This window comes from Oncorhynchus mykiss, chromosome 21 (genome assembly GCF_013265735.2).
Source record: "Oncorhynchus mykiss isolate Arlee chromosome 21, USDA_OmykA_1.1, whole genome shotgun sequence".
NCBI classification, from domain to species: Eukaryota; Metazoa; Chordata; class Actinopteri; order Salmoniformes; family Salmonidae; genus Oncorhynchus; species Oncorhynchus mykiss.
The window spans coordinates 45,052,410-45,075,573 of NC_048585.1; the positions used below are offsets into that span (position 1 = coordinate 45,052,410).

Consider the following 23,164-nt stretch of genomic DNA (forward strand, 5'->3'; position numbering starts at 1 on the left):
TAACTTTAATTAATTTATTTATTTTGCTCCTTTGCACCCCATTATTTTTATTTCTACTTTGCACATTCTCCCATTGCAAATCTACCATTCCAGTGTTTTACTTGCTATATTGTATTTACTTTGCCACCATGGCCTTTTTGCCTTTACCTCCCTTATCTCACCTCATTTGCTCACATCGTATATAGACTTGATTATACTGTATTATTGACTGTATGTTTGTTTTACTCCATGTGTAACTCTGTGTCGTTGTATGTGTCGAACTGCTTTGCGTTATCTTGGCCAGGTCGCAATTGTAAATGAGAACTTGTTCTCAACTTGCCTACCTGGTTAAATAAAGGTGAAATAAAAAAAATAATAATAATATTATATATTATGTATATATATATATAATATTATAATAATATATATTAATATATAATAATATTTTTTTTTAACTTAAACCGTTCAAATGATAGAAACACATTTGTAGGAAGAAAACAAAAACCGCTCTGTTTATTACAACTGCAACTCGCAGCTACTTTAGGTTACTGATGTAACCCTGGTTCTATGATCCAAGAGCAATTTGTACATTTTATTTCAGATTTTTTCTCATGTGCACATTTTTAAATCAGGGGACAGACAGTACATGGGGTCACAACTTTCAGTTTGGGAAACACTGACCTATATGAACCCAATCGAACCCAGACACCATCTCCATTTTGATTGAACACAAAAATGCTACATTTCTGTTTCTACATTCCACATAATATGTCTGTGTCAATTCTGCTTTCTGTAAATAGACATTGTGGTCCAATACTAACTACCACGCCCCCAACCAATGAAATCCCTTTTGATCTCACTGTGATCTCAGCGTGAATAAAGAGGTGTTCTCTGATTCACAACCAGACAGAGCAGAATAGACTTACACACAGAATGGCGAGAACCTTCCTACCAGCTCTACTGCTCTATGGATTGAGTAAGTAAACTACTGTTAAATGTAACATGGAGACAGAGTAAGATTGACTGCATTCATTAAGTATAACTAGAATGTTCAGTGCAGCGCTTCCTCCTCATTTCTAACATGTACATGTGATATCACCGATTACAGTCATTAATGTTGGACTTTGTTCTTTGTGTTTCAGGTTTGGTCTCTGTGTTGGTTTCTCAGTGTCAGACTATGATGGTCCGTACTGGGGATACCATCACCTTGCAGTGTTCCAATGTTACAACGGCTGTGGGACACACAGCATGGTTCAAGCAAGTCAACGGATCAGAGCCTGTGTGTATCACGTCTATGTACGGCTTTAATTCAACACCTGATCTCCACAATGGTTTTCAAAGGATCAATTTTGAAATGTTCAGCAACCGCACCACTATCTTTCTCAAAATCACAAAAGTGGAAATAGGTGACTGTGGTCTGTATTTCTGTGGATTGTATCCACATAGCCACATGTTCTTTGTCAACGCAACATATCTAAAAATTAAAGGTACGTTTTCAGTTATTTATCTGGCTTTTGATACATTTGAAAATGTTCATCAACCTAATAAGGAGTTATCATGAAACAAAGGCAAACCATTGATGGACAAAAAATATATACTTCTTTGTTATTACTAATCGCAATGCTACAGGGCACAACGGAGGTGAGGAAACACCAGAGTAATCTAAAGAGAGTCATGTAGATGAAAAAATATCTACATGATGAAATGTTTAGGTCTGTCATTAAAGGACCACCAAGTGATTTAATAAAATGTAATCTAATAGGACATTGTACTGGAACTATCAGTCTAGTAGGAGAGGATGATGACATATACCTAGGAGAGGATGATGGAACCATGTACCTCCTTCCCCTGGTTGTGATCCTGGCTGTTGTGACTGCTGTTCTACTGATAGTCATTCTCATCCTGGTCCTCAAGATCAGACGAGACTCAAACAGACCCAACACAGGTAGGAGACCATTTCATGATAATATGGGACCTTTGAACTACACCTTTAATGTGGATGTTTTTCCCCTGACATACTGTACACTGATGATTAGAGACTCCGTGTGTACACTAGAATGGATTGATCCATTAATTCGTTCTCTCATCTCTCTTTGATATTCAGGACCTGATCCTCAAAGACAACAACACAATGATCAGGTAAATACTGCATGATTAATTACGGGAAATATAAGCAATTCAGAAACGGAGGAAATGACAACTACTGCATGGTGTTTTCAAATCTACAGAAACAAGATCCAGATACACTGAATTATGCCGCTCTGAATTTCACCTCCTAGAAGAGGAAGATGGAGAAGAGAAGAGAGAAGGAGCTGGACACCCATGTAGTGTATACTGCTACAAGATGATAAAGTGGAGGAGGATGGAAGAGGAAAATTGGTTGGCCATATCTTTGAATAGATTGATTTACCATATGTTTGAATACAAGATTAAATATCGCTATATTGTGTCTGTGTAGTGATATTCAATGTATTGACCTTCATTTAAATGTAAATCAATGAATCTCTGCAGTGTATGTTTGTGAGTTTTACCTCAGGGCTACTCTAGCTCTCTCCAACTCAGTTAGGCCAAACATCTCAGTGATACAGGGTGTGGTTAGAGAAGAGTTGGAAGTCAAAACACAACTGTTTAATGGTCACAGGGGATCTCTGTTGTGTAGATCTCTGTTGTGTGTGTCAGTGATTTGTTCATTTTTTTATAGGGTGACCCTGAGGGACAAAGTACCCAACAGTAGACAACTGTATTATACTGATCACTTATAAAGACAAATAAACAGCCATTGCCATGATGTTCTTCACCCCTTAGTATTTCCTGTCTTGGCTTTGTACCGATGAAATCAATTCAAATGATATTAGTCACATGCGCCGAATACAACATTGAAATGCTTACTTCTGGGTAGCCTAGTGGTTAGAGCGTTGGACTATTACTAGTCCTTAAAGGTTGCAAGATCAAATCCCCGAGCTGACAAGGTTAAAATCTGTTGTTCTGCCCCTGAACAAGGCAGTTAAACCAATGTTCCTAGGCTGTCATTAAAATTAAGAATTAGTTCTTAACAAACTTGCCTAGTTAAAGAAATGTAAAACATTTTTTTTTAAAGCTGTGGTGTAAAAAAGGGGGGTGGGCAATGCAAATAGTCTGGGTAGCCATTTGATTAGGTGTTCAGGAGTCTTATGGCTTGGTGGTAAAAGCTGTTTAGACGCCCCTTGGACCTAGACTTGAAGCTCTGTTGACCGCTTGCCGTGCGGTAGCAGAGAGAACAGTCTATGACTAGGGTGGCTGGAGTCTTTGACAACAGTTTTTTGACAATCACAGCCCCCTATTCCTGAGAAGCAGCTTATAAGGAGAATATGATTGTGGTCTGAGGTAGAGGAGGGGCCAGTGAGGGTACGCATCACTTCCTGTGGTGGGAGTGACAGGAAGGAGCAGCTCAGTGTAGAGTGAGACCTGCTGAGGTGAACATCATTGCATCTCTCATAGACTAACACTGGGGGATGAAATGTCCATTATGCTCTCTCTCTCTCTCTCTCTCTCTCTCTCTCTCTCTCTCTCTCTCTCTCTCTCTCTCTCTCTCTCTCTCAGCATGTCTTGCCAGATTATCAGTCCACCTGCCGACAGATAGTGCGGGAAAATATTTGTGTGTAAGAGTAAACACAACTCTTCTGTTCATCTGGACAGTAAACACCAGACCCCTGCCGCTCAGTTAGATATGCAAAGTATGTCAAGAATATTAACCACAGGATAAAAACATTGCCTAAACCCTAAACTGTGCTGAGTTTCTTAAACTGTGGGTCCTGAGTTTTGAGAAAACATAACTCAGTACTCATCTATAATCATCTATAATCCCAGGCAATTTCTTCAAAGTTCTGTTCGTTGGAGGGAGGGCAGCCAATTTCTCAATTGGGTCTCGAGTTGAAAATGTTTAAGAAACCTACAGTAAAGCATTCAACAAGAGGACAAAGTGCAGATAAAATTGAGTGTCATCTCAATAGTTTTGTCAACTCGTCCTTCATGAAAAAAGAGAAAGTATTGGTACCAAACACATGTTTGAACCCCCCCACCCCATATTATTCAATGCTATTGCGGTTACAACTAATATTCGATTTTATTGGTGCAGCTTTTATGCAGTGGTGGGTAAATGTACATGATGGGTTACTTTAACCATTGGGCTGGGTTTGGGTCGGTACTATTAGCAGCACTAAAGATCATTCACAGTATCATTTCCAAACATCAAAAGAGAAAGAATTAAAGTTAATGTTTCATTTCTCTCAATAAAGAAGCAGCCCTATCAAGCAAATGTTTGATTTCCTTGATCCAGTTACTCTGACCTGCTTTATAATGTCTTAAAAAGTAATTATAAGGAAGCTCAAATTATGGTAAGCCAGAGGACACACTTCTAAGATTGTAGTCGGCCAATAAAATCTTTTGTTTCAGTGTTCCCTCCTACTGCATGAAAGGTACATGTAAAGTGCCATCATATATACGGTACATATAAAGTGCCCCACTGTCAGACACACACACGAGACAGTGCAGAAGGGACTAATGTTACAATGATGAATAGAGAAGTATTTATATTTTACATCAACTTGTGGAAGTGGAAGACATTTTAATTACATTTATTTTTCAATTATTTGTAGCATGTAGTTAGAATATGAATAAGTTAAGTGGACGTTCTCTCTGTAATGCTAGTCATGGTTTATCCATGTCTTTATCTTTGATCCATTTTGTTTATAAGCTTTGACAGTTTGTGCTTTCACCAAACCAAACGTAATCCAACCAACACCTGTGATGGTTGCTGAGCTGGGAGGCTCTGTGACTCTCACTTGCTTTTGTCCTAATGTGTCGGTGACCAGGTTTGATTGGTTCAAGCAGAGTTTTGGACAGGAACCCCTCCTCATGGCATCATCTCTTTATGTTGGCAAAGATAGTTATTATTCCAACAACTTTATCAAGGACTTTACTGAGACCGAACGTTTGGGTATGAGGAGAGGAGAATACAGCTGTAACTTGACCATATCCAAGACAGAGCCAGGGGACTCAGCTACATACTATTGTTCCACTGCAGACATCTATGAGCAAACATTTGGAGACGGAACTGTTTTATTTGTCAAAGGTAACTAAACATTTGCTTCTTCATTTAAAAAATGTATGGCCCTGTATATTGGTATGTTTCTGCAACTACTTCATCAAATGCTAGCGATAAATACATGGCTGGTTTTTCACCCACTTAGTCTTACATTAGTTACTCACCTTCTTCAGACTCAGAGTCCAACAGCATATCTGTGCTCCAGCAGCCTGTGTCTGAGTCAGTCCAGCCAGGAGACTCTGTGACTCTGAACTGTACAATACACACTGAGACCTGTGCAGGAGAACAGTGTCTATCGGTTCAGACATGGCTCAGGAGAATCCTGCTCATGAATCATTTACACACATGGAGACAGGAGTGATCAGTGTGAGAAGAGCTCTGAGGCTGCGTCTCCTACACAGAGCTGTGTCTACAACCTCCCCAAGAGGAACCTCACACCCGCTGGGACTTACTACTGTGCTGTGGGCTCATGTGGGGAGATACTGTTTGGAGATGGGACCAAGCTGGACATTGACCGTAAGTGATACTTCTGACCTCTATATAATCAAAGTTCATTAGATTGCAGACAAGGTATCGTTCATATATTTTTTTAATTATTCAGATATCTCTGTTTTTATATCATTCAGGTATCTTTGTTTTTCTATATCATTCAGATATCTTTGTTTTTCCTATATCATTCAGATATCTTTGTATATGAGAGAATAAAATATGACTCAGATCAAGCCGAGTCTTGTTGGTGTCTCTAACATTGTCATAGCTTTATCCCTCAGTGTCTCAGTGTCTCCATCCCTATTTGATATTTCACAGATGGTTGTAAGGAGGACCATCTTCTGTTCATGTATTGCCTTGGCGTAGCGTTGGGTCTGTGTGTCCTCCTCATCATTGTCCTTACTTGTGTTTTGTACAAGATGAGCAAGTGCATAGGTAAGCGACAATATTGTGCAAGGTCCAGTATGCTTATCAATTGTTGGTACAGTTACATTAGTTGACATGTTTTGGTCAAAATTGGTCATAAACGCTCTTCATTGTATGATGATGATGATTATATTGATTATTTGTGTTTGATTAAAAGGAACCCACCTTCAGCCAAGTACTCCTGCAGTCCCCAGTCATTATAATCAGCTAACCTGATCTAACACTTGTTTAGTTGTTGCTGAATCAATGTATTTTTCCTTCAATCAAAATATGAAAATATTAATTTTATTAGAGGATTGTTTCACTATACCGCAATATTTAGTATAATACCAAATATTTAGATTTACATTTTTCTTATTCCTCTCAGGAACAAGAGCCTGTTACACTTCATTACGCCGCTCTGAACGTCGTCCTCAAGAAACCAAAGTCCGGGAGACAGAGGAGCGCCATGGAGACAGACACTGTGTACTCTGGTGTGAGGCACAAAAACATGGACAGAAATGTACACTTTTACTCTTTATTAATTTGCATTGATTCTGTGTTTTCTACACTGCATGTTTGACTGTGGCTTTTTCATTGTAAGTTACAATTACTTCCATTGATACTGTTGTTCCATTTTGATCAAATAAAACATTCAACTACTTTCATAGAGAGGAATTGTTTGATTAGCATTCATATTTTTGTCATTACATTTCTACAACACTTTCACCCACAGATTCAGTGTGCAACAACCATATCAAGCCGATGCTCAATGTAAAACATAAGGTTGGTTGCACGATAACTGTAAATATCTATTTCTGGCGTTTTAGCCTCTCAAACTGTCTTCTTTTAGCTGTATCCTGTATCACAGATCTCTGTGGTGTTCTGACTGCCCTGAATAGATGTTCCACTCACTCACGTAAACTCAACTCTAACCCCCAGCAATGACCATCAGTCCTCACCACACTCTCTTTTCACACACCATCAAAACCACCAACATCCATGTCACTAAGAGCCCAACTCTCTCTCTCCATAACAAAAGACTGAACTAAAAATAAACTTCTTAGCTGAGTATACTTTGAACAGAATTGATGTGGTTGAGAGACTGATAATAAACATGACCATGTTCACTTTGTAATGGAGCAGTTTTCACAAACTGTTGACAACATGTGAATATGTATAAGTGCACCTTGCAGAACTCCAATCCATTCATTTTTCAACAGGGAGCAGCAGTGAACGTGGAAGTCCCCATAACTGTCTCAACAGTAGAGTTGGCAGCAACTTGTAGCTATGAAGAATCTATAACAAGGTAATATAGTTATTACATGCTTATTACACATCTATAACATGGTCAAAATCATTTCCAGCATCTTTAAATAGCAGCCACCAAACAGGCCAGGCAGTCGTCATCACAAAATCATTACTACTAACCTCAACATAGTTATAATAAAGTGTAGCTTAGTAACAAGGAGCAACAATCACTCAAAATGAAACAGGCAGTAGAGAACTGTATGATGAAGACTCATTTGTTTGACTGTGTAGATTTGTAATTGAGTTCCAGGGAGTCCTTGCATAAGTAAGGCATACAACCTATTGTTTTCAAGTCCTCTGAAATGTCTTGACCTTGTTTTAGACGTGTTGATAGCATGACACACACATCCCCCCCACACAGCTAACAAGTTCACAGGTACTTGAGGTCTACTCTAAGTACGAGGCTATATCTATTCTATGGTCAGGCCTGTTGGCCTTGTACACACAGGACCCTCCTACCTGCTCTCTGTGTCTCTGTGGTTTTCAGCAGGATGTCTATTCTGGTGTCAGTCAGTTGTTTTCACATTTGTTATTGTTGTTCATGTTTCTACTGCAGTCACAGCAAACCAGTTCTTTATAAACTTACTCAGACATAAATTGTTATCTGAAATCAGTTTCAAACCACAAAGAACTGCTAATGATCTCTCCAAGTTAAGCATCTCATGTCATAATACGGAACCGTCTATACTATATATATCTGCTCAGGGGGAGGGGCTATTTTAAGATGATGTCATGGGAGAACTAGTGCATTCTCAATCAGACAAGTGTTCCAGGACAACTGCAGGGTTCTCTGTAAGGAGACCAATAGAGGAGGATCCTCCTTCTGATAGATTGCCTCCTATGAGAACCACACTAACCAGACAGTGATACAGAGTGGATAAAGTGTGTCATGTGTTTTGGTTATATTAGGCTGGTGAGTCCAATCAGTGATGCAGGTGTTACACTAAAGTTAATTCATGTTTCTGTAAATGATAGGGAATGAGACTGACATACAATTGACTTGTTTCATGCTGTAGGTGTTTATCCCATATACACTTCCAATGCTCTACTCCTGTTCACACTTACATTTGAGTAATTTCGAAGACACTCTTATTCAGAGCAACTTACCAGAGCAAGTAGGATTAATTGCAAAAAAAATAAGTAAGTTATAGAACTTTAACAAGGACTTCACTGGGACTAAATGTCTGGGTGTGGAGAGAGGAGTTGACAGCGTTAACCTGACCATCTCTAAGACACAGTTAGGGGACTCAGCTACATGCTAATGTGCTGCTATTGAAGTGGGCAAAGTCACATTTGGACAAGGAGCAGATTTGATTGTCAAAGGTAAACTAACTCAAGTAAGTCTTTGTTTTGGATTTTCATTTTGCACTCATGAAATTCTAAATATACAATATAAATTGTTCATAAAAAAAATCTAGCAGGACAAACAGTTGACACACCATGATCTTACTCTGTCACTCTTTTCAGAATTAGAGTCCAAGAGCATGTCTGTTGCACAGCAGCCTGTGTCTGAGTCAGTCCAGCCAGGAGACTCTGAACTGAACAATACCCCCTGAGACCTGTGCAGGACAACACAGTGTCTATTGGTTCAGACATGGCTCAGGAGAATCCCATCAAGGAATCATTAACACTCATGGAAACAGGAGTGATCAGTGTGAGAAGAACAATGAGGCTGGGTCTCCTACACAGAGCTGTGTCTACAATCTGCCCAAGTGGAACCACAGCCTTTCTGATGCTGGGACTACTGTGCTGTGGCCTCGTGGGGAGATACTGTTTGGGAACGGGATCAAGCTGGATGTTGAGTGTGGTCACTCTGATGATCCACAAATGAGAATCCTGGTCCTTCTCTCTGTCATAAGAACTGGAGTTCTCCTCCACTGTTTGACCATCTTCATCATCATCTACACCACCAGGAAATAGATCAATCTAAGACAAATGACAATGGACTTTTTGCAGTAAATGTTGGAAATATCATCAACTTGTATTGAAAATGAGTTTTTGTTGAGATTGCTGAGTTATTTTGCATTCTAAAAATAAATGGCCAGTGACCTTGTTTAAAAAGTTGTGTCAGTTGATTAAATTGTACTTTTGAAATCCATGTATAAGTTGCTTCTTATAGCATTAATAAATGTCCATTTAAACAACTGATACTGACTGAAATAGACTTGTTCCTTCCCCTTGTGTTCGGTACATACAGTATGTCTGTATGAATGTGTGCAGAGGGCTTCTGCAGACTCAACCTACTGATAAATGCTAAACTCACCCATGCATGCACCCACACAGCGAGATGTTCACATGTACCTGCCCTCTGTGGTCTGCTGTGAGCACAAAACAAGACCGTCTCTATGCTTTGGACAGGCCTGCTGGCCTTTTACACACCCTGTGCCTCTATGTGGTTTTCAGCAGGATGTCTATGTGGTCTCATTCTGTTTTCTCTCATTCTTTCATTGTTGTTCACAACCATGACAATTAGCAACATAGTCCACATATGTACTGTATGTCATGTAGCCTGTATCTTGTCACTTGCAAGATCATAGGTTTAATTCATTCAAACTACAATTATTTGTTTACTGAGTTAAACAATTGTATATTAAAGTGAAGAGGCCTATCCATGAGGTACACCCCTACTAAACGCTCAACTAGTAGCCTACACCTGAGTTAGTACATGAATGACAGGGATGAGACTGACTTTCATTCTGTAGGTGTTTCCTCCACATACCCTCACAGTACTGCTCCACCCCTTGTCACCCTACATTCCAGGTCATGTTCTTTGTATAACAGTCCCCCTATAGGTCATCGGGAGTACTGCCTGTAACTGTTGCATGGGGAGGGGCTAAATCTATTTTAGGCACACAACTGAGTTTGACAACAAGAGGATACAGGTACATTAATTTGTAATGTATGCTTGAAAATGTACTGCATACTTACCAGATAACATTATACTTTTAACCCCATTAAATTAAAGATATACATATATTCTCTTTACACACTGCCTCGTTGTTGGACATCTTTGTTTCAGCTGGTGCCCACATAGGAAACTATACATTTCCCCCCAAAAATAATTATTCTAGACACCACAAACTGTCTACCACAAACCTGAAATTGGGTACAGGTTTGTCGAGCTAATTGAGGTAATATGTACATAGGGGTAAAGTGATAATTCATAGATAATAGATTATAAATAGCGTGTAGCAGCAGCGTAAAAAAAGTGTGTGGGGGGGGGGGGGGGGGGGGGGTTGGGGTCAATGCAAATAGTACATGTAGCCATTTGATTAGCTGTTCAGCAGTCTTAAGGCTGGGGGTAGTAGCTGTTAAGAAACCTTTTTGTCCTAGACTTGGTGCTCCGGTACCACTTGCCATGCGGTAGCATAGAGAACAGTCTATGACTAGGGTGGCTGGAGTCTTTGACAATTTTTAGAGCCTTCCTCTGACTCAGCCTGGTATAGAGGTCCTGGATGGCAGGAAGCTTAGCCCCAGTGATGTACTGGGCCGTACGTACCGTCTGTAGCACCTTACAGTCGGAGGCCGAGCAGCTTCCATACCAAGCAGTGATGCAACCAGCAACCACTTTTTTTGCTCTCGATGATGCAGCTTGAGAAATTTTTGAGGATCTCAAGGCCCATGCAAAAACATTTCAGTCTCCTGAGGGGAATTAGGCGTTGTCGTACCCTGTTCACGATTGTATTGGTGTGTTTGGACCATGATAGTTTGTTGTTGGTGTCGACACCAAAAAACTTGACGCTCTCAACCTGCTCCACTACTTCCCATCAATGAGAATGGGGGCATGCTTGGTGCTCCTTTTCTGGTAGTCCACAATCATCTCCTTTGTCTTGATCCCATTGTTGGAGAGTTTGTTGTCCTGGCACTGCTCTTCCAAGACCCTGACCTCCTCCCTATAGCGTGTCTCATTGTTGTCTGTGATCAGGACTACCACCGTTGTGTCTTTTGAAAACGTAATAATGGTGTTGGAGTCGTGCTTGGCCATTCAGTCATAGGTTAACAGGGAGTACCGGAGGGGACTAAGCACGCACCCCTAAGGGGCTCCCATGTTGAGGATCAGCGTGGCATATGTGTTGTTGCCTACCATTACCACCTGGGAGCAGCCTGTCAGGATGTCCAGGATCCAGTTGCAGTGAGAGGTGTTTAGTCCCAGGGTCCTCAGCTTAGTGATGAGGTTTGAGGGCACTTTGATTTTGAACACTGAACTTTAGTCAACGAGCAACATTCTCGCGTAGGTCTTCCTTTTGTCCAGGTGAGAAAGGGCAGTGTTGAGTGCAATAGAGATTGCATCCTCTGTGGATCTATTGGGGCAGTATGCAAATTGGAGTGGGTCTAGGGTTTCTGGAATGATGGTGTTGATGTGAGCCATGACCATCCTTGAAAAGCACTTCATGGCTACAGATGTGAGTTCTACAGGTCGGTAGTAATTTAGGCAGATTACCTTGTTGTTCTAGGGCACAGGGACGATGGTATTCTGCTTGAAACATGTTGGTATTACAGGGACAGGTTGAAAATGTCTTTAAAGAAAGATCAATAACTCAAATTATAATGTTAAACCGTTTTTTCTCTTCTCATGCCACTAACACTAACACGCCCTCAAACAAACAGCAACCTATTTACAGTTACTCTGCGGTCTGTGATGAACACAATATGAGGATGTATTTACACTTTGTTATGGCCTGCTGCCAATGTATTGTACACAGGACCCTCTGCTCTCTCTCTCTCTCTCTCTTTCTCTCTCCCTCTCTCTCTCCCTCTCTCTCTCTCTCTCTCTCTCTCTCTCTCTGTGTGTTTCTGTGGTTTTCAGTCAGATGCCTCAGAACTCTAAGCGATCTCATACTCTAGGCTATACTACTTGCTCTTCAAGTTGACCATTTTAACAACAGTAAACCAACTCTTTTGATGAGGCAGCTAACCTAAACATAGTCGACTGAAATCTGTGAAAAAACACAATGAGCTATTTATTAGGTCATTTCAGCTAGAGCTGTAGTTCTCAGTCAATCACAACACAGTTTTAACAGTAAAGTATTATCATCACCTATAGGCCTAGAGGAATCGGCCTCCTCAATAACAAAATCATGGGAAGGGATTCTATCCAGCCAATACAATTGAGTGTAAGTCCTGAATTACGTTTTTTCAATAGATGTTTTTTTAGTGAGGTGAATTGACTGTGTGGTGATTGAAGCCCTAGTGGATGACAGTGTCATTGCATGCATGTCCCCAACACGTTCACAACTGAGTCTCTTGACGTAGACAACAGTATCTGTAGCGATAAAGAATAAGGGATGTCAAACTTGAATGATTATACCTAAATTTGTACTAAATCTATACTCTGTGACTCTGTTCAATGTGAAGAAAATTGTTGTAGCGGGAATAAGGTGTCAACAAAAATGATGGGTCCAGTTCGACAAATCACCTGCAGCCCCATTGTTGAAGTGTTGTCTACTTAGGTGGACTTTTTCCACTCAAGACAAGTTGTGAGGAGGATGACAACTTCAAAGAGGATCACACTGTGTCTGATATTTCCACTTCTTGTAGAGATGGGTAAGTCCAACTTTTATATTTCTCTGCTTATGAGATGTTCGCCCTTGATTTGGATGTCAGTCCAGCCAGGAGACTCTGTGACTCTGAACTGTACAATACACACTGAGACTTGTGTAGGAGAACACAGTGTCTATTGGTTCAGACATGGCTCAGGAGAATCCCATCCAGAAATAATTTACACCCATGGAGACAGGAGTGATCAGTGTGAGAAGAGTTTTGAGAATGGGTCTCCTACACAGAGCTGTGTCTACAACCTCCCCAAGAGGAACCTCAGCTTCTCTGATGCTGGTACTTACTACTGTGCTGTGCCTCATGTGGGGTGATACTGTCTGGGAATGGGACCAAGCTGAACATTCAAGGTAAATCCCATTTAATCTGTAAATATCCCCAACAATACAGTATATTCATGCAAACAGCCTACCTCCAAATGATCTCATTATCTTGTCTCAACAAGCTATACAATATCACCATCAGCTTTTGATGCCATACTTTACTGTTTGATGATCTTCCTAAGCACTCATGAATACAATATGAATTCACTGATACCCTTTCCACAGTTCCAGAGCATCATCCTCCATTTGATCTGAGTCCTACTGTTCTGGCCTTGGTCATCTCCAACATCGTTCTGGGGATAGTGACCCTTCTACTTGTCTGGGCGCTGTGCAAGACTCAGAACAGAGATAGCAGAGGTATTACTTTATATCTAATGCATGTGATGTTATAGGTGATGTATCTAAAGTTTCATGCATCTCAATGCAATGTACATTCTGTAAATATCAGTTCAATGTCCAACATATAAGCACTGTTAATTAACTACATGAGGTTAAAAATAGATAGATTGTCATAAAAAATCATAGCTGGCCTTCCTCTATTTCAATCTCTATGAAGGGAGGACTGATGTCCCAACGTCTCAGGGAAATCAGTTAAACTTGTCAACATTTATAAATAGATAATATTTGTAGTTTTTACAAGAAACTGCCTTACAGCTAGTGTTCAGCTTATTTGTGCATTTTTTGTTATTAAGCTTTCTTGTAAGTAATTGGTCACTGTGATAGATGTAGCCTACTTATCTTTGTGATTGTTCATTTTTCTGTGGAACTTCTGTCTGTCACTGTTCCACTGACTGTCAGGTCATCGTAGTGGGTGTACAGTCTGAACAGTCATGTCTTTTGTAGTGTTTTCTTCCACAGGAGAATTGAAACACTATATAGTTGTCACGCCCTGACCTGAGTATTCTTTGTTTTCTTTATATATTTTGGTTAGGTCAGGGTGTGACGAAGGTGGTATGTGTGTTTTTGTCTCATCTAGGGTGTTTGTACTGTCTAGGGGTTTTGTAGGTTTACGGGGTTGTTTACCATCTAGGTGTTTATGTAGGTCTATGGTTGCCTAGATTGGTTCTCAATTAGAGGCAGGTGTTTATCGTTGTCTCTGATTGGGAACCATATTTAGGCAGTCATCTTCTTTGGGTATTTCGTGGGTTATTGTCTATGTTATACGTTAGCACATTGTTTATATAGCGGTCATGGTTGTCTTATTTGTTTTTTTTTGTTTTAGTGTTCTTCATTAAATAAAGAAGAATGTATTCTAACCACGCTGTGCTTTGGTCTACTCCATAAGACAATCGTGTCAATAGTAGATCATGCTGTCATCATAATGTATTTTCACCCCCAAGAAGAAGTCCTCTAGAAGAGCAAGAGAGAAGACCAGCAGAGAGGATGCAGTGTACTCTGATGTCAGGAACCTGTAGCAGCAGTGAAAGATATCACCACTGTCACAAAGACTACAAGAAGAAATGTTACTCTTTGTAGCATAAAACTGCTTTTAGTAACAAACATTTGTATGGAGTTTTCAAAGTATCAAAGAAACTGTTGTTTTAACACCGTTTTGCGGGTACTATTTAATGAAGCTGCCAGTTGAGGACTTGTGAGGCATCTGTTTCTCAAACTAGACACTCTAATGTACTTGTCCTCTTGCTCAGTTGTGCACCAGGGCCTCCCACTCCTCTTTCTCTTCTGGTTAGAGCCAGTTTACGCTGTTGTGTGACGGGAGTAGTACACAGCGTTGTACAAGATCTTCAGTTTCTTGGCAATTTCTCGATTGGAATAGCTCAATTTCTCAGAACAAGAATAGACTGAGGAGTTTCAGAAGAAAGGTCTTTGTTTCTGGCCATTTTGAGGCTGTAATCGGACCCACAAATGCTGATGCTCCAGATACTCAACTAGTCTAAAGAAGGTTTTATTGCTTCTTTAATCAGAACTACAATTTTCAGCTGTGCTAACATAATTGCAAACGGGATCAATTAACATTTTAAATGATAAACTTATATTAGCTCACACAATGTGACATTGGAACACAGGAGTGATGGTTGCTGATAATGTGCCTCTGTATGCCTATGTAGATATTCCATAAAAAATCAGCTGTTTCGAGCTACAATAGTAATTTACAACATTAACAATGTCTACACTGTTTTTCAGATAAATGTAATGTTATTTATTGAACAAAAAATGTCTAAGTGACCCTAAACCTTTGAATGGTAGTGTACATAATAGTAGCATCAACATATATTGTAGTGTAATTCAATTTCACATATTTAATTGTTCTTTTGGTTCAACCATAATGCATAATAAGCATCATCAACAGGGGGAATATATTGGGTGTGCGCGGATTAGCTCTAGAAAGAATATATCAATTTATAAGACTTTTTCATAAAAATAGGCTTTCCCACATGAACAGGTGATGAGATGATACCCCGACCTGTATGTGGGTGTCTGAAGAAGGATGTTTTTATTGTGATATTGCACAATAAGAGACACATTTATAGTTCCCATTTGGAATGTGTGTCAAGAATGTCTGAGTGGGCTCAGGGTGCATGTCTGATCTCATGAAGCTATCTCCAATATTGCGACCACCGGGACATTGACTTGTACCCATGTACCAACTTACTATGAAAAAGTGTCATTCCAGGGAGATTTCGCAAATACATCTTGTCTTGAGCTGCAAAGGATGACTTGAGTTTTATTTTGCCCATACTGATGTTGGTTCGTATCATTGTGGAATATTCTGGTATAATGAATAGAGATGGTGCATATGCCATGAAGGTCAGTGAAGAAACGGAAAGTTTAGTAGCAAACTATGTTTCCAATTTGAATTTCAGTTTATTTTCCATCAGAATGTCGAAATGTTATGTGGTTCTCTTTAGCCAATTATCACGTTCTGACCTTATTTCCTTTGTTATGTCTTTGTTGTAGTTTGGTCAGGGCGTGAGTTGGGGTGGGTAGTCTGTTCTTTTTTCTATGTTGTGGTTTTGTGTTTGACCTGGTATGGTTCTCAATCAGAGGCACGTGTCGTTCGTTGTCTCTGATTGAGAATCAAACTTAGGTAGCCTTTTCCCACCTGTGTTTTTCCCAATCACCTGTGCCTTTTCCAACCGGTGATTATTTCCTGTTTAGTGTGTTTTTCATTCACCTTACGGGACTGTTTGTTTGTTGTTTTGTTCAGTGTTCAGTTATTTTATAAAAAATATGAACACTTACCACGCTCCGCTTTGGTCCTCACCTTCTTCCATCACAGACGATCGTTACACCAATGATAGATAGATGCAAGAATGAATTATATATACAACGAGCTGTTTGTATGTGGATGCTATGAAAGTGAACTGTGTTTGCGTGTGATCATGGGTGTATTTATTGCACCGATTCTGTTGAAAAACGTTCTAAAACTGAAGCAAACGGAAAAAAATGGGGATAAACATACCTGAATTTGTCCAAAAAAACCTCTTGTTTGCAACTGCTGGACTAAGGATAACACCCTTGATGAGCTAGATGCAGGAAACAGTGTGCAAGGTGGTATTGAATGTGTCACTGTCTGGCATCTTGATTACTCCAAATTCTCTCGACCATTGAACCTACGTTGTAAACTTTCATTCATAGGCTAGGTTGTAGCAACCTCATGATGGGTACAGGGAATATTTTAGAATCATGTAGTAGACAAAACATATTGATTTTACGTTGAGATGGGTGAATGGAATATGAATGACAGTCATCCAATATGCTGTTATAGAAATAAGGCCATGTTCATTAAAAAAATTATCATCCTCCCTTATCTTAAACGGCACCGACCACCACGGGTGTATACTAGTCATTCTGTCTGTCAGATTAGAGTGAGAGGCAGGGGGTTGGCTGTCTTACATGACTATAATGACGATCACTAGGCATGATTGGCTGTTCTGAGACCAGCAGAGAGAAGAAAGAGGACAGCCTACTGTATAATTAGTCCTGCTTCTAATTGTGAACTCTGAAGATAATAAAGTCCTGAATAATCAGATGAATAATTAACATTAACATGTTTCAGATTTTTACGCTATATCTACACTTATACAGTGGGGAGAACAAGTATATGATAACCGGCAGTGTTTCCTACTTACAAAGCATGTAAAGGTCTGTAACTTATCATAGGTACACTTCAACTGTGAGAGACGGAATCTAAAACAAAAATCCAGAAAATCACATTGTATGATTTTTAAGTAATTCGTTTGCATTTTATTGCATGACATAAGTATTTGATCACCTACCAACCAGTAAGAATTCCGGCTCTCACAGACCTGTTAGTTTTTCTTTAAGAATCCCTCCTGTTCTCCACTCATTACCTGTATTAACTGCACCTGTTTGAACTCCTTACCTATATAAAAGACACCTGTCTACACACTCAATCAAACAGACTCCAACCTTTCCACAATGGTGAGAAGGCAACATCTGTTGGCACAATTATTAGAAAATGGAAAATGGAAGAAGTTCAAGATGACAGTCAATCACCCTCGGTCTGGGGCTCCATGTAAGATCTCAACTCGTGGGGCATCAATGATCATGAGGAAGGTGAGGGATCAGCCCAGAACTACACGGCAGGACCTGGTCAATGACCTGAAGAGAGCTAGGACCACAGTCTCAAAGAAAACCATTAGTAACACACTACGCCGTCATGGATTAAAATCCTGCAGCGCACGCAAGGACCCCCTGCTCAAGCCAGCGCATGTCCAGGCCCGTCTGAAGTTTGCCAATGACCATCTGGATGATCCAGAGGAGGAATGGGAGAAGGTCATGTGGTCTGATGAGACAAAAATAGCGCTTTTTGGTCTAAACTCCACTCGCCGTGTTTGGAGGAAGAAGAAGAATGAGTACAACCCCAAGAACACCATCCCAACTGTGAAGCATGGAGGTGGAAACATCATTCTTTGGGGATGCTTTTCTGCAAAGGGGACAGGACGACTACACCGTATTGAGGGGAGGATGGATGGGGCCATGTATTGCGAGATCTTGGCCAACAACCTCCTTCCCCCAGTAAGAGCATTGAAGATGGGTCGAAGATGGGTCGTGACTGGGTCTTCCAGCATGAAGACCAAAGCATTTTGTTTTAGATTCCGTCTCTCACACTTGAAGTGTATATATGATAAAAATTACAGACCTTTACATGCTTTGTAAGTAGGAAAACCTGCCAAATCAGCAGTGTATCAAATACTTGTTCTCCCCACTGTATGTACACTAATGAACAATATTTTCAAGTGAAATGAAATAGAACGGTATTAATTACTGGAAAGGAAGACCCAGAGTTATGTCTGCTGCAGAGGATGAGTTCATTAGAGTTACCAGCCTCAGAAATTGGCAATTAACTTGAACCCCGGATTGCATCTCAAAGAAATGCTTCACAGAGTTCAAGTAACAATGTCACGGTTGTCATAAGAACGGGACCTAGGCGCAGTGGATGTTGAGTTCCACATATTTATTGCAAAGTGAAACTTAAAGAAAAAAACAATAAATAAAATAAACAAACAACTAAAAGTAACTAAGTGGTGCACAAACACAAAACAATATCCCACAAATGCAGGTGGGGAAAAAGCCTACCTAAATATGATCCCCAATCAGAGGCAACGATAAACAGCTGCCTCTAATTCGGAACCACATTAGCACCAACCTAGAAATATATATACTAGATCACCCCCTAGTCACGCTCTGACCTACTACACCATAGAGAACTAAGGGCTCTCTATGGTCAGAGCGTGAAAAACAGACACGTCTCAACATCAACTGTTCAGAGGAGACTGTGTGAATCAGGCCTACATAGTCTAATTACTGCAAAGACACCAATAAGAAGAAGAGACTTAATGGGCCAAGAAACACGAGCAATGGACATTAGACTGGTGGAAATCTGTCTTTTGGTCATGATTAGTCCGAATTTCAGATTTTTGGTTCCAACCGCCGTGTCTTTGTGAGACGCAGAGTAGATGAAAGGATGATCTCCGCATGTGTGGTTCCCGTCGTGAAGCACGGAGGAGGAGGTGTAATGTTGTGGGGGTGCTTTGCTGGTGACACTGCCAGTCATTTATTTAGAATTCAAGGCACACTTAACCAGCATGGCAACGACAGCATTCTGTAGCGATACACCATCCCATCTGGTTTGCGCTTAGTGGGACTATCATTGTTTTTTCATCAGGACAATGACCCAACACACCTCCAGACTGTGCAAGGGCTATTTGACCAATAAAGAGATTGATGGAGTGCTGGATCAGATGACCTGGCCTCCACAATCACCCATCCTCAACCCAATTGAGATGGTTTGGGATGAGTTGGACTGAAGAGTGAAGGAAAAGCTGCACACAAGTGCTCAGCATATGTGGGAACTCAAGACGATTGGAAAAGCATTCCAGCTGATGCTGGTTGAGAGAATGTCAACAGTGTGAAAAGCTGTCATCAAGGCAAATGTTGGCTACTTTGAAGAATCTAAAATCTAAAATATAATTGTATTTGTTTAATACTTTTTTGGTTACTACATGATTCCATATGTGTTTCAAACTGTTGATGTCTTCACTATTATTCTACAATATAGAAAACAGTGCAGTATATTAAATTGCGGTTACAAATAATATTAGTATTTAATGTTGGAGGCGTATGATGAAAACCAACAGCCAGAAATGCAGCTTCTATGCAGTGGTGGGTAAATTTACATTATGGATCACTTTAACCCTTGGGCTGGGCTGGGCTGGGCTGGGCTGGGCTGGGCTGGGTTAGGGTCGGTAGTATTAGCAGCACTAGAGATATTTCACTGTTTCTAGTCCAAACATCAATTTCATTTCAGAAAATTTTTAATTTTTCTCAAAAAAGAAACAGCCGTATCAGGCAAATATTTGATAGCCTTGATCTAGGAACTCTGAATCACTTTATAATGTCTTCTTGGAAAGTCATTCCCGTGAAGCTCACACTATGGTAAGTCAGAGGACACACTTCTAAGATTGTCGTCAGCCAATAAAATCTCTAGTTTCAGTGTTCCCTCCTACTGTATGATGGGTACATCTAAAGTGCCATCATATATAAGGTGCATATAACGTCACCCACTGTCAGACCCACACACTATACAGTGCAGAAGGGAGTAATGTTACAATGATGAATAGAGAAGTATTTATATTTTACATCAACTTGGGTAAGAGTAAGACATTTTAATTGAGTTCCTTTTTTAATCATTTGTAGTGTGTAGTTTGAATATAATAAGCAAAGTGGATGTTGTCTGTAATGGGTGGAAATGCCTGTGACTTTGTTCCATGTTGTTTGTTTGCTTTGACAGTTTGTGCTTTCACCAAACCAAACGTAATCCAACCAATCCCTGTGATGGTTACTGAGCTGGGAGGCACTGTGACTCTCACTTGCCTTTGTCCTAATGTGTCGGTGACCAGGTTTGATTGGTTCAAGCAGAGTTTTGGACAGGAACCCCTCCTCATGGCATCATCTCTTTATGTTGGCCAAGATAATTATTATTCCAACAACTTTATCAAGGACTTTACTGAGACCGAACGTTTGGGTATGAGGAGAGGAGAATACAGCTGTAACTTGACCATATCCAAGACAGAGCCAGGGGACTCAGCTACATACTATTGTTCCACTGCAGCCATCTATGAGCAAACATTTGGAGAGGGAACTGTTTTATTTGTCAAAGGTAACTAAACATTTGCATCTTCAATTTCAAAATGTATGGCACTGTATATTGGTATGTTTCTGCAACTACTTCATCAAATGCTAGCAATGAATACATGGCTTGTTTTTCACCCACTTAGTCTTACATTAGGTACTCACCTTCTTCAGATTCAGAGTCCAACAGCATGTCTGTGCTCCAGCAGCCTGTGTCTGAGTCAGTCCATCCAGGAGACTCTGTGACTCTGAAGTGTACAATACACATTGAGACCTGTGCAGGAGAACACAGTGTCTATTGGTTCAGACATGGCTCAGGAGAATCCCATCCAGGAATCATTTACACCCATGGAGACAAGAGTGATCAGTGTGAGAAGAGCCCTAAGGCTGGGTCTCCTACACAGAGCTGTGTCTACAACCTCCCCAAGAGGAACCTCAGCTTCTCTGATGCTGGGACTTACTACTGTGCTGTGGCCTCATGTGGGGAGATACTCTTCGGGAACGGGACCAAGTTGGACATTGAGGGTAAATGATTCGGCTTCTATTTAATTTTATATATACTGTATAGTATACTGTGTAGAACATACATTTACTTGCTATTCTGGTTTCTTCTATTACTGTTTGAATTTCAACAGAACATAGAGCAGATCCTCTTCTCTTGGTGTCCTGCCTGGGTGTAGTATTGGGTGTCACGTTCACCTTGATCATTGTCCTGCTTTGCATCATGTACAAGATGAACAACACAACATGTGTGCAGTGCAGAGGTAAGTTACTATCTCTTGATATTGGTTGATGTCACCATTTGTTGTTGTTTCAGTAGTAGAAGAAGAGGAAGTATCCAAATATTTTTTGTCATTCGTTTTAGGACTCGTCTCACAGACCAGAGGTCCTTCAGTTACCAGGTCAGATGCAGGGGTAAGCAGAAATACTTGTATATTGTCTGAAGTCTATTGTGAAGCATGTCTTTAACCAACTTCACTATTTTGGGTTTAAAAAAAACAACATTTAAAATAATTTGTCAATAATGCTATTTTGTGCTTCACAGGACCAAGATGAAGACAGTCTCCATTACGTAGCTCTGAATCTGAGCAACAAGAAGAACAGGTCGAGAAAACAGAGAGGTCACATGGAGACAGGGGTGTATGCTGGGATCAGACAGTAGAACTGGATGAATGAAACAATGATCCTTTTATACTAGATAACTCTTTATTAACTAGTTCTAGCTTCATGAACTATCTATGAACGCATAAGCAGTCAAATGTGATGAAAACAGTGGTCATAGCTTGTTTGTTATACAGTGTTGAAATAATTGAATGCATTGCTTCTCTGACAAACTTTTAAAAAATAATAATAATAATAATAATTAGGGGTGGTGCTTATATTTGTCTTGGTACACAAGTGTGTAATGAAAATGCTTTGTGTTGTTGTTGCTAATCCCAACTCCCCTGAGACACCCGTAGGGAGTGGGTTCACAGCCAGGGTCACCATTGTACAGCACCATTGGAGCAATTAGGGTTAAGTGCCTTGCCCAAGGGCACCTTTACAGATTGTTATTATTTGTATTTATTTGTTGTGCCCATTTCAGCAACAGTAAACCAGTTACTTGTGTAAAGAAAAATAAAGTGTTTCCAACTGTTTGAATTTGAATAAATTGAACCCACTGCATACTATGATGATGTGGCACGTTGTACAGACGGATGCTATTAACTGTCTCAGATATTATGGTCTGTTTACAAAGCCTTGTGGTGAAGGTGGAAGTGTTGCAGTAACTTTCCACTGATGGAAACTAACCTCTTATAGACATTTAACACAGGAAGACTGACCTGCACCCACACTACTCTCCACTTTGTCCCTTAGGGCCCCTTACTGTTCACACTACTTAGTGGGTGTGAAACAGACCCTTAGTGCAGCAAAAGCCTCTCAACACAAATGTGTAGGACAAAGTTGACTTAATGATGTGATGTCTAGCAGTACCACATGTTATGGGAAATGATTTAGGCCTCTTGCAATAGATCTACTCATAGTGAAAGTTGAACAACAGCCAGCACCACAGAACGAGGACAGGCCATAGTCAGCCGTCATTATTACTTGTTTTTTAAGACATAACATAATAAACCAATTTTACACTCCGTATATCTCTATTCTCTGTCTACAGAACATCTCTGCGACCACATATACAAATTTACAATATTATTAAAGTAATAGCAGTTTAGCTGAATATGTGTCAGGCTCCATCACATCATTAGAAATGGAGGAACACCAAGTCACATCTATTTCTTATCACAGATGAAGTGCCTTTTTATTGAACCTTTATTTTATTATGTTTAGTTGAAATGTAAAAAATACAAATAAAATTCAAGAGAGACCTTGTGCTTGCACACCGCAAGAATCTCTCTGACTCTAC

The 23,164-nt window shown here is 40.1% G+C and overlaps 1 long non-coding RNA gene, 1 pseudogene and 1 gene segment (V, D, J or C); all 3 read left to right on the forward strand.

The window, feature by feature from the left end:
* Nucleotides 1-912: 912 nt before the first annotated feature.
* Nucleotides 913-14,036, forward strand: LOC110500862 (annotated as a pseudogene).
* Nucleotides 14,037-20,778: 6,742 nt separating this feature from the next.
* On the forward strand, nucleotides 20,779-21,374 carry LOC110500543. The segment is given in 1 exon segment: nucleotides 20,779-21,374. A coding segment is annotated over 1 exon segment (342 nt).
* A 3-nt stretch (nucleotides 21,375-21,377) lies between these two features.
* LOC118942935 lies at nucleotides 21,378-22,027 on the forward strand. Its single transcript, XR_005038616.1, has 3 exons — nucleotides 21,378-21,524; nucleotides 21,626-21,675; nucleotides 21,806-22,027. It is a non-coding gene; the product is annotated as an uncharacterized LOC118942935 (long non-coding RNA).
* Nucleotides 22,028-23,164: the final 1,137 nt, after the last annotated feature.